The sequence below is a fragment of the Nerophis ophidion genome, linkage group LG01, assembly GCF_033978795.1.
Source record: "Nerophis ophidion isolate RoL-2023_Sa linkage group LG01, RoL_Noph_v1.0, whole genome shotgun sequence".
Lineage (NCBI taxonomy): Eukaryota > Metazoa > Chordata > Actinopteri > Syngnathiformes > Syngnathidae > Nerophis > Nerophis ophidion.
The window spans coordinates 85,238,707-85,251,206 of record NC_084611.1 but is presented as its reverse complement, the minus strand read 5'-3'; the positions used below and the strand labels follow the sequence as shown (position 1 = coordinate 85,251,206).

The 12,500-nt window shown below is 38.8% G+C and overlaps 1 protein-coding gene and 1 long non-coding RNA gene across 2 annotated transcripts in view; both read right to left on the bottom strand.

The window, feature by feature from the left end:
* Nucleotides 1–3,007, bottom strand: part of LOC133560964 (uncharacterized) — a 4,581-nt gene extending 1,574 nt beyond the window's left edge. Inside the window, exons 1-3 of the long non-coding RNA XR_009808549.1 lie at nucleotides 2,813–3,007; nucleotides 2,202–2,279; nucleotides 1,592–1,669 (exon numbers count right to left, since the gene is read on the bottom strand). This is a non-coding gene — a long non-coding RNA (uncharacterized LOC133560964). The remainder of the gene's footprint in view (nucleotides 1–1,591; nucleotides 1,670–2,201; nucleotides 2,280–2,812) is intronic.
* Nucleotides 1–12,500, bottom strand: part of LOC133561056 (voltage-dependent P/Q-type calcium channel subunit alpha-1A-like) — a 130,823-nt gene that overhangs the window by 14,702 nt on the left and 103,621 nt on the right. Inside the window, exons 23-24 of the mRNA XM_061914265.1 lie at nucleotides 9,913–10,007; nucleotides 9,686–9,836 (exon numbers count right to left, since the gene is read on the bottom strand). Of these exons, the coding sequence (XP_061770249.1) occupies nucleotides 9,686–9,836; nucleotides 9,913–10,007 (246 nt within the window). The remainder of the gene's footprint in view (nucleotides 1–9,685; nucleotides 9,837–9,912; nucleotides 10,008–12,500) is intronic.

Below are 12,500 nucleotides of genomic sequence, written 5' to 3'. Positions count from 1 at the left end.
CAAAGACAACATATTTGATGTTCAAACTCAAACTTTTTTTTTTTGCAAATAATAATTAACTTTGAATTTCATGGCTGCAACACGTGCCAAAGTAGTTGGGAAAGGGCATGTTCACCACTGTGTTACATCACATTTTCTTTTAACAACACTCAATAAACGTTTGGGAACTGAGGAAACTAATTGTTGAAGCTTTGAAAGTGGAATTCTTTACCATTCTTGCTTGATGTACAGCTTAAGTTGTCGTGTTTTACGCTTCATAATGCGCTACACATTTTCGATGGGAGACATGTCTGGACTGCAGGCGGGCCAGGAAAGTACCCGCACTCTTTTACTACGAAGACACGCTGTTGTAACACGTGGCTTGGCGTTGTTTTGATGAAATAAGCAGGGGCGTCCATGATAATGTTGCTTGGATGACAACATATGTTGCTCCAAAACCTGTATGGACCATTCATCATTAATGGTGCCTTCACAGATGTGTAAGTTACCCATGCTTTGGGCACTAATACACCTCCATACCATCACACATGCTGGCTTTTGAACTTTGCGCCGGATGGTTATTTTCCTCTTTGTTCCGGAGAACACCACGTCCACAATTTCCATATATAATTTGAAATGTGGACTCGTCAGACCACAGAACACTTTTCCACTTTGCATCAGTCCATCTTAGATGAGCTCGGGCCCAGCGAAGCCCGCGGCGTTCCTCTGTGTTGTTGATAAATGGCATTTGCTTTGCATAGTAGAGTTTTAACTTGCATTTACAGATGTAGCGACCAACTGTAGTAACTGACAGTGGTTTTCTGAAGTATTTCTGAGCCCATGTGGTGATATCTTTTATACACTGATGTCGGTTTTTAATGCAGTACATCGCTTACGTGCAGTGATTTCTCCAGATTCTCTGAACCTTTTGATAATTTTACGGACCGTAGATGGTAAAATCCCTAAATTCTTTGCAAAAAAAATGTTTAGCAGTTTTAACATCAAATATGTTGTCTTTGTAGCATATTCAACATAATTGGGGTTGAAAATTCTTTGCAAATCATTGTATCCTGTTTATATGTACATCTAACACAATTTCCCAACTCATATGGAAACGGGGTTTGAATGTATTTATATATATATATAGCCTATTATTTGCGCACTATTTACAAGTTATGTACCAAAAACAAGACCACCGAAAAAATACTTTGATCAATGAAAACAGCGCTGCAGAAACCGGCTGTAAACAAGAGGCACTGCATTTTCTGAATTGAAACACTCATTTTAAAGCTTTGACATTAACATTTTAACACACACTACTCTGGTTCAGAAAATATGAGGACCTTATATGAAACACACCTAGGTCTTTCTTGGTTCAAACAATATGAGGACATGACGAGTGCTCACAAGTAGAATTTATGTTGTTGACTTGTAACATCTCCTGTTTTGCTAAACATGAGTTCCAAACTCCCCACTGACTAACATGGATGTACCCTTACGAAAATGTTGTCATATAAACTGATCTGTGAGAGATTAAAATTAATAAATGTCTTTCAAAATATAGGTTGGGTCAAATTTAGAGCAGATATAGTAAAAATAGACATGTAATAACCTGTTGGAGGGATGAAGTTGGTTTATGGCTGTCATCTGAATCTAGAGAATGTTGAGATAGAACCTCAACAGTTGGTTTCTGCAACAAAACACAAAAATATAATGTCATAACTAATTAATTATAATATTCTCACCACTTTTTGTTGATAAAAATCTGAGCATACAATGCCAGATAAAGGGTAAAGATTATTACAGAGTTTCAGCTCTTAGACAATTCATTAAGAATGTAACACACACAAAAATCTGGTTCAGAAAATATGAGGACCTGAATTGAGACACTCATTTTAAAGCTTTGACATTAACATTGTAACACACATTTTCTGGTTCAGAAAATATGAGGACCTTATATGAAACACACCTAAGTCTTTCTTGCTTCAAACAATATAAGGACATGACGAGTGCTCACATGTAGAATTTATGTTGTTGACTTGTAACATCTCCTGTTTTGCTAAACATGAGTTCTAAACTTTCTACTGACTAACATGGATGTACCCTTGCGAAAAAGTTGTCATATAAACTGATCTGTGAGAGATTAAAATAAATAAATGTCTTTCAAAATATAGGTTGGGTCAAATTTAGAGCAGATATAGTAAAAATAGACATGTAATAACCTGTTGGAGGGATGAAGTCAGTTAATGGCTCACATCTGAATCTGGAGAATGTTGAGATGGAACCTCAACAGTTGGTTTCTGCAACAAAACACAAACATATAATGTCAGAACTAATTAATTATAACATTATCAGCACTTTTTGTTGATAAAACTCTGAGCATACAATGCCAGATAAATAGAAAATATTATTACAGAGTTTCAGCTCTTAGACAATTAATTAAGAATATAAAACACACTAAAATCTGGTTCAGAAAATATGAGGACCTGAATTGAGACACTCATTTTAAAGCTTGGACATTAACATTGTAACACACACTAATCTGGTTTAGAAAATATGAGGACCTTATATGAAACACACCTAAGTCTTTCTTGGTTCAAACAATATAAGGACATGACGAGTGGTCACATGTAGAATGTATGTTGTTGACTTGTAACATCTCCTGTTTTGCTAAACATGAGTTCCAAACTCCTTACTGACTAACATGGATGTACCCTTACGAAAATGTTGTCATATAAACTGATCTGTGAGAGATTAAAATTAATAAATGTCTTTCAAAATATAGGTTGGGTCACATTTAGAGCAGATATAGTAAAAATAGACTTGTAATAACCTGTTGGAGGGATGAAGTCGGTTTATCGCTCACATCTGAATCTGGAGAATGTTGAGATAGAACCCCAACAGTTGGTGTCTGCAACAAAACACAAAAATTTAATGTCAGAACTAATTAATTATAACATTAACAACCACTTTTGGTTGATAATATTCTGAGCATATAATTCTACATGAACAGTAAAGATTATTATAGCGTTTTAGCTCTTAGACTATTATTTAAGAAAGTAACATTCACTAAAATGTGGTTCAGAAAATATGAGGACCTGGATTGAAACACTCATTTTAAAGCTTTGAATTAAACATTGTAACACACACTAATCTGGTTTAGAAAATATGAGGACCTTATATGAAACACACCTAAGTCTTTCTTGGTTCAAACAATATAAGGACATGACGAGTGGTCACACGTAGAATGTATGTTATTGACTTGTAACATCTCCTGTTTTGCTAAACATGAGTTCCAAACTCCTTACTGACTAACATGGATGTACCCTTACGAAAATGTTGTCATATAAACTGATCTGTGAGAGATTAAAATTAATAAATGTCTTTCAAAATATAGGTTGGGTCACATTTAGAGCAGATATAGTAAAAATAGACTTGTAATAACCTGTTGGAGGGATGAAGTCGGTTTATCGCTCACATCTGAATCTGGAGAATGTTGAGATAGAACCCCAACAGTTGGTGTCTGCAACAAAACACAAAAATTTAATGTCAGAACTAATTAATTATAACATTAACAACCACTTTTGGTTGATAATATTCTGAGCATATAATTCTACATGAACAGTAAAGATTATTATAGCGTTTTAGCTCTTAGACTATTATTTAAGAAAGTAACATTCACTAAAATGTGGTTCAGAAAATATGAGGACCTGGATTGAAACACTCATTTTAAAGCTTTGAATTAAACATTGTAACACACACTAATGTGGTTCAGAAAAATATGAGGACCTTATATGAAACACACTGAAGTCTTTTTTAGTTCAAACAATATGAGTACATGACAAGTGATCACATATAGAATTCATGTTGCTGACCTGTAACATCTCCTGTTTTGCTAAACATGAGTTGTAAATTCCACAGACTAACATGGAAGTACGCTTAAAACATTTTTGTCATATAAACTGATCTGTGAGAGGTTAAAAGGATTAAATGTCTTTTGAAGTATAGGTTGTGTCAAGTTTTTAGCAGATATAGGGCAGCACGGTGGGACACGGGTTAGTGCATGTGCGTCACAAATCGAAGGTCCTGAGTAGTCCTGAGTTAAATCCTGGGCTCGTGATCTTTCTGTGTGGAGTTTGCATGTTCTCCCCGTGACTGCGTGGGTTCCCTCCGGGTACTCCGGCTTCATCTTACCTCCAAAGACATGCACCTGGGGATAGGTTGATTGGCAACACTAAATTGGCCCTAGTGTGTGAATGTGAGTGTAAATGTTGTCTATTTGTGTTGGCCGTGTAATGAGGTGGCGACTTGTCCAGGGTGTACTCCGCCTTCCGCCCGAATGCAGCTCAGATAGGCTAAAGCACACCCCGCCAACCCAAAAAAGGGACAGGTAGTAGAAAATGGATGGATGGATGGATAGTAAAATAGTCAAGTAATAACCTGTTGGAGGGATGAAGTCGCTCACATGAATCTGGAGAATGTTGAGATAGAACATCAACAGTTGGTGTCTGCAACAAAACACATAAAAATAATGTTAGAACTTATTAATTATAACATTATCAGCACTTTTTGTTGTTAACATTATGAGCATATAATGCCAGATAAATAGTAAAGATATTTATAGAGGGTTTCTGTCTCTTGTCCCGCTCATGTCTTGAGATGAACTTCCCTCGGTACTCGACCACAAAAGAACCTTTTTAAATTGATGCAAGAGCAAATACACCATATCCTGATAAAACAGTTTATCAATTAACAATGTTTGGAATATCTGTTTTAAAAAGGAATAATAATAGTCGTTACTTGACTAAAAATTCAATTACAAACAGAATTACTCTTTCATAAATGTAAATAATTATTAAATTAAGTACAAACCCCGTTTCCATATGAGTTGGGACATTGTGTTAGATGTAAATATAAACAGAATACAATGATTTGCAAATCCTTTTCAAGCCATATTCAGTTGAATATGCTACAAAGACAACATATTTGATGTTCAAACTGATAAACATTTTTTTGGTGCAAATAATCATTAACTTTAGAATTTGATGCCAGCTACACGCAACAAACAAGTTGGGAAAGGTGGCAATAAATACTGATAAAGTTGAGGAATGCTCATCAAACACTTATTTGGAACATCCCACAGGTGTGAAGGCTAATTTGGAACAGGTGGGTGCCATGATTGGCTATAAAACAGCTTCCCAAAAAATGCTCAGTCTTTCACAGGAAAGGATGGGGCGAGGTACACCCCTTTGTCCACAACTGCGTGAGCAAATAGTCAAACAGTTTAAGAACAACCTTTCTCAAAGTGCAATTGCAAGAAATTTTGGGATTTCAACATCTACGCTCCATGATATCATCAAAAGGTTCAGAGAATCTGGAGAAATCACTCCACGTAACCGGCATGTCTGGAAACTAACATTGAATAACCGTGACCTTCCATCCCTCAGACGGCACTGTATGAAAAACCGACATCAATCTCTAAAGGATATCACCACGTGAGTTCAGGAACACTTCAGAAAACCACTGTCAATAAATACAGTTTGTTGCTATATCTGTAAGTGCAAGTTAAAGCTCTATTATGCAAAGCGAAAGCCAATTATCAACATCCAGAAACGCCGCCGGCTTCTCTGGGCCCGAGATCATCTAAGATGGACTGATGCAAAGTGGAAAGGTCTAACGAGCCCACATTTCAAATTTTTTGGGGAAATATTCGACACCGTTTCATCCGGACCAAAGGGGAAGCGAACCATCCAGACTGTTATCGACGCAAAGTTGAAAAGCCAGCATCTGTGATGGTATGGGGGTGCATTAGTGCCCAAGGCATGGGTAACTTACACATCTGTAAGTTACCCATCTGTTTGGAACAACATTTGCTGCCATTTAAGCGCCAACTTTTTCATGTGCGCCCCTGCTTATTTCAGCAAGACAATGCCAAGCCACATTCAGCACGTGTTCAGCTTCATAAAAAAGAGTGCAGGTACTTTCCTGGCCGGCCTGCAGTCCTATCAAAAATGTGTGGTGCATTATGAAGCGTAAAATACGACAGAGGAGACCCCGGACTGTTGAACGACTGAAGCTCTACATAAAACAAGAATGGGAAAGAATTCCACCTTCCAAGCTTCAACAATTAGTTTCCTCAGTTCAAACGATTATTGAGTGTTGTTGAAAGAAAAGGTGATGTAACACAGTGGTGAACATGCCCTCTCCCAACTACTTTGGCACGTATTGCAGCCATGAAATTCTAAGTTAATTATTATTTGTAAAAAAAATTATTCCGTTTGGATTTACATCTAACACAATTTCCCAACTCATATGGAAACGGGGTTTGTAATTAATGTGTTACTTGATAAGAAAAGTTTTAAATATCTAGCATATGCAGTTGAGAGACATTTCATGAGAGCAGAGTGTGTGCGTGCCTTTAAAAAGCTGTGCCTTTTGCCAAGTGACGTGGGACGTCAGCGCCCAGACATAGCAAAATAGTTCAGCTGTATTTTTTAGCTTAGCAGTGGCAGTTAAGATAGTTCTGTTGAATGTTTTTGTTTGCGTGTGGATGAGGCCTCTTTCTATTTGATATCGTGTTCGTAATTACTTCCGGGGGTTGCTTTCATTAGTAAAAAGATATTACCTGCACTAAACCTTTTGTGCTTCTAACGCTGTCTTGTTGACATACAATCACATCAAAAGTAGCATGCCAGATTACATAAAACGCATCGTAACAGCGTTGTAGCGTACATAAAAGTTATTAGATTACTCGTTACCGGTAAAAGTAACAGCATTAGTAACATCGTTTTCATATACCGCTGTTATACCATCCATCCATCCATCCATCATCTTCCGCTTTTCCGAGGTGGGGTCGCGGTGGCAGCAGCCTAAGCAGGGAAGCCCAGACTTCCCTCTCCCCAGCCACTTCGTCTAGCTCTTCCCGGGGGATCCCGAGGCGTTCCCAGGCCAGCCGGGAGACATAATCTTCCCAACGTGTCCTGGGTCGTCCCCGTGGCCTCCTACCGGTTGGACGTGCCCTAAACACCTCCCTAGGGAGGCGTTCGGGTGGCATCCTGACCAGATGGCCGAACCACCTCATCTGGCTCCTCTCGATGTGAAGGAGCAGCGGCTTTACTTTGAGTTCCTCCCGGATGGCAGAGCTTCTCACCCTATCTCTAAGGGAGAGACCCGCCACACGGCGGAGGAAACTCATTTTGACCGCTTGTACCCGTGATCTTATCCTTTCGGTCATGACCCAAAGCTCATGACCATAGGTGAGGATGGGAACGTAGATCGACCGGTAAATTGAGAGCTTTGCCTTCCGGCTCAGCTCCTTCTTCACCACAACGGATCGATACAACGTCCGCATTACCGAAGACGCCACACCGATCCGCCTGTCGATCTCACGATCCACTCTTCTCCCACTCGTGAACAAGACTCCGAGGGGCCATAGAGGTCGGGTGCATTGTGAGCTGGGCGGCAGCCGAAGGCAGGGCACTTGGCGGTCCGATCCTCGGCTACAGAAGGTAGCTCTTGGGACGTGGAACGCTGTTATTCCAAACACTTCTAATTAAAGCCATATAATACAACCTCTATTAGACAGTAAGGAAATGATCCAAATGAGATGTTGATACAGTTACCATTGATATGTTACATAACAAGACATACCTTTCCAATCATTGATCCACTGGGCCTTAAAACAAGACTTGTCACATCCAGATCAAATAAACTCGGTGGCTTCAGCCTCAGGATTACGTCTCGCTCTTCTTTTGGGCACGATGTCTATATCATGTGTTGATGCGCCTAACAAATCCACACATAAAAATGAAAAAAGTCAGTGACACAGAAATAAAACAAAGAACTAAACCCTTCAAAAACTGTTAAATTTAGGCTCAATGCAGACATGAAGCTTCTCAAACAAAGTAGTAATGTAACAATATCAGTAACATGCCAAGTCCACAGTGCTTATCAGCTTGAAATATTTGTATTTGAGAAAAAGTATAAACAATTTGAAGAACTCTAGTCTGTCTTGTTTAAAATTAAGAAAAGGTTTACTAGCATAGTGATCAAGGGTGATGGGTCAAATGGAGAGAATAATTTCACCACACCTAGTGTGTGACAATCACTGCTACATATAATCTTCCATGCAACTTTAAAAAAAAAATGTTAAATGCCTTGGCCTTGGCCCAGAACTGAAATGCTTAATTTAACCTCATAAAATCAAATCTGATTGCAATTAATAACAACAACATTTAACTGTTGATTATAATGAACTATTTTCCTATGTTAAAAAACATTGGTCTATTTAATTACGTTAAACTCCATTTTATGCTCACCTGATTCAACCATGCTGTCGAAGACTGTCAAAGATGGTTTGTGGCCAAGATAGATGTCCCCCTCCGGTGATGCAGGTCCCGGAAGTGCTGTTCACTGAGCGCTCTGTTGTGCTCAAAATCGTGTGTGAAGTTGTGTATTTCGATTATAAATGGTCCTTTTGGAAAACCCTTTTTATATATATATTCAATATTAAGTGTGATACATGAGCTGTATAACTTCCATGATGAAAATAGTTAACTAGTGATTTAGCCCTCTGTTAGGAGCAGACATCGTCCAGCGGCCAATCAGGCGGCGCCTAACTGAAAATTGGACCAATCAGACGCCGAGACTCTTCAGAGTGGGCGGAAGTAAACATCTTGAACACCATGTAAAGTGAATACCTCCAAAAACAATCCCCATATTAATCCTAAATTTGCCCCAAAGATAAAAATACCCAAATAATGTGCTATTGTAACCATTTGAAAATATTAAATACTGTGTGTAGTTTGAATTGCATTTGAATTATTGCCTTTGTCTCAATCAAGGTTGAAGGTTGTTTTTTTTTTATGCAAAAACCTACATTTCAGGCACATTTAAAGCAATTATTGTGCGGCATTGTATTTTAGTCAACAGAATAGCAAAAAGTCCAATACAGTAAAATACTGAATCAAACAAATTAAATCATCACCATAATCCCTTTATTACTAATTGTCTAGCCCAAATCCTCTCCAGATAAACCAAATTAATAGATAAAACTAACACTAAAAAGGATGAGATCATCAGATCAGTTGAAAATGTGTTGTTATTTGATTCAGAATTCAAGAGTATGTTTATTGCTGTAATGGTTAGATGTTTTTCAAAATGTTGGAGTGTGTGAGTTTCTGACCCACATGACATATGAGGACATATGACATATGAGGACAAGTGTGTGTGTGTGTGTGTGTGTGTCATAATAGCAAAGATGGCCACTAGGGGCAAAATCGAAGGTGAGCAAAAAAATTAAACACACTTTCACACACTTTTTCTGAAAATTTGACAAATGAAGACTTCAGAGATTTTTGGTCTGGGAACATGCTGGGAGGGTCTAGAACACGATAGCATTGCGGGAAATATGGGGACATGGAAAATGTCCCCATATTTCAACAGGTCCTCATATGTAAGGTGAAATTTCATAAAAATGTCCCCATATGTCACTTTGACAAACGCACACACACACACACACACACACACACACACACACAAAACTCTGAGTCATTTTCGAGTCCAGTTGCCAGCCGGGTGGTTTGCATGTGCATAAAAAAATCAGTTCTCAAACCATTGGAATGGGTTCTCATCATTTACTTAAAAGAGCCGTTCAAAAGACTGGACTCGTTGAGGAAGTCCACACCTGTAGTTCTGGAAGACTCACCAGGAAGGAGCAGAGGAAGATGAAGGAGACAAAGTAAGTGTAGGCGAAGGTGCTGCCACATTCGGGCTCCGTGTTCCCCGAAGCCGGGTCACACTCTTTCCCGCCCAGACAGGACAGCATGATGTCATGCCAAGCCTCGCCCGTGGCGCTCCTGCGTTGGCGACAGGCGGCACGTTATTACTTCTGCACACGTCAGCTGACAGAAGGGCCGTTCCGGTCTCACTCACCGGAAGAGCAGCATGAGAGCCATGATGAAGGTGCGGAAGTTGTTGTGGTGGGTGATGGCGCTGCCCTCCTGGTTCAGAGCCAGGTTGCCAAACAGCTGCACACAAAAGGAATAAATCTATAGACTTTACCTACTCAGTGGCATAGTGGTTAGGACGTGAGTTCAAATCCCGGCCGAGTCATACCAAAGACTATATAAAAATGGGAACCATTACCTCCCTGCTGGGCACTTAGCATTAAGGGTTGGAATTGGGGGTTAAATCACCATAAATGATTCCTGGGCGCGTCACCGCTGCTGCTCACTGCTCCCCTCACCTCCCAGGGGGTGATCAAGGGTGATGCAGAGAATAATTTCGCCACATCTAGTATGTGTGTGACAATCATTGGTACTTTACCTTTAATATTATGAGTAAAAGGTGATATTACAGATTTTCCAAGACTTAACGTGTAATATTACTAGGAATTAATCATTATTTTATGTGACTAAAATCGCATTAATTAAGTTAAAATTGTTTTCTATTACAAGAAAAGAATGTGTTTTTTTTTCCAAGAATTAAGCTGCAAAATTGTCCAACTTAATGTCATCATTTTGGACGGAACAAAAAAATTGGGGAGGACTCTTCAATCAGTTATTTATTACCGAAGTAATAAATAAGGTTATTTATTACTTGTCTTGTTCTGTATATTGTACAGTATTTTGTATTTCTATAGTGTTTTGTAAATTGTACAGGATTGCTTATTATTTTTATTGGTTAGTCGTAGGCCCTGCGATGAGGTGGCGACTTGTCCAGAGTGTACCCCGCCTTCCGCCCGATTGTAGCTGAGATAGGCGCCAGCGCCCCCCGCGACCCCGAAAGGGAATAAGTGGTAGAAAATGGATGGGATGGATGGATGGGTTAGTAGTAGGGCTGTGAATCTTTGGGTGTCTCACGATTCGATTCAATATCGATTCTTGGGGTCACGATTCGATAATATCTATTTTTTTTATTCAATTCGATTCAAAAACGATATTTTTCCGATTCGAAACGATTCTGTATTCATTCAATACATAGGATATCAGCAGGATCTACCCCAGTCTGCTGACATGCGAGCAGAGTAGTAGATTTTTGTAAAAAGCTTTTATAATTGTAAAGGACAATGTTTTATCAACTGATTGCAATAATGTAAATTTGTTTTAACTATTAAAGGAACCAAAAATGACTTATTTTATCTTTGTGAAAACATTGGACACAGTGTGTTGTCAAGCTTATGAGATGCCATGCAAGTGTAAGCCACTGTGACACTTTTTTATTATTTTCATAAATGTCTAATGATAATGTCAATGAGGGATTTTTAATCACTGCTATGCTGAAATTATAACTAATATTGATACTGTTGTTGATAATATTCATTTTTGTTTCATTACTTTTGGTTTGTTCTGTGTCGTGTTTGTGTCTGTATTGCAGTTCTGAGTGTTGCTGGGTCAGGTTCGGTTTTGGAATCGGATTGCATTGTTATGGTATTGCTGTGTAGTGTTTTGTTGGATTGATTAAAACAACAAAAAAAAGAGAATCGATTCTGAATCGCACAACGTAAACGATTCGATTCGTATTCCAATCGATTTTTTTCCCACACCCCTAGTAAGTAGTCTGTTTTTTTCCTTTATTTACCTCTTGTGTTATTTATTTTACCCCATATTTGTTCCCACTACCGCACCTTAAAGGGGAACATTATCACAATTTCAAAAGGGTTAAAAACAATAAAAAATCAGTTCCCAGTGGCATGTTGTAGTTTTGAAGTTTTTTTCAAAATTTTACCGGTCTCCGAATATCCATAAATAAAGCTTTAAAGTGTCTTATTTTCGCTATCTTCAAAACCACTATCCATTTCCCTGTGACGTCACACAGTGCTGCCGATGTAAACAAACAATGGCGAATAGCACAGCAAGATATAGCGACATTAGCTCGGATTCAGACTGGATTTCAGCGACTTAAGCGATTCAAAAATCACGCATGTATTGAAACGGATGGTCGGAATATGAAAGTATTGAAGAAAAAACTGAAGCTATTGAGCGAATAGCTATTGACGCTATTCATAGCCATAGCATGGCCGAATAGCTGCGTTAGCATCGCCGGTAAAATGTGTGGACCAAACGATCCGGACTTTCGCATCTCGTGACACTGGAGCAACTTAAATCTGTCGATTGGTAAGTGTTTGTTTCGCATTAAATGTGGGTGGAAGGAAACGTAATATAGTTGCAAATGCATCTACAGGTTATCCATACATCTCTGTGCCATGTCTGCTTTAGCACCTCCGGTAAATAGCATGTTAGCATCGATTAGCTGGCAGTCAACATCAACAAAACTCACCTTTTGTGATTTATGTGACTTTATCGTTACAAATGCATCTGCAGGTTATACATACATATCTGTGGAATGTCTGCTTTGGCACCGCCGGTAAATAGCATGTTAGCGTCGATTAGCGTAGCATGTTAGCATCGATTAACTGGTAGTCCAAATATGTCACAATAGCACATAAGTCAACATCAACAAAACTCGCCTTTGTGATTTCGTTGACTTTATCGTTGCAAATGCATCTGCAGGTTATCCAT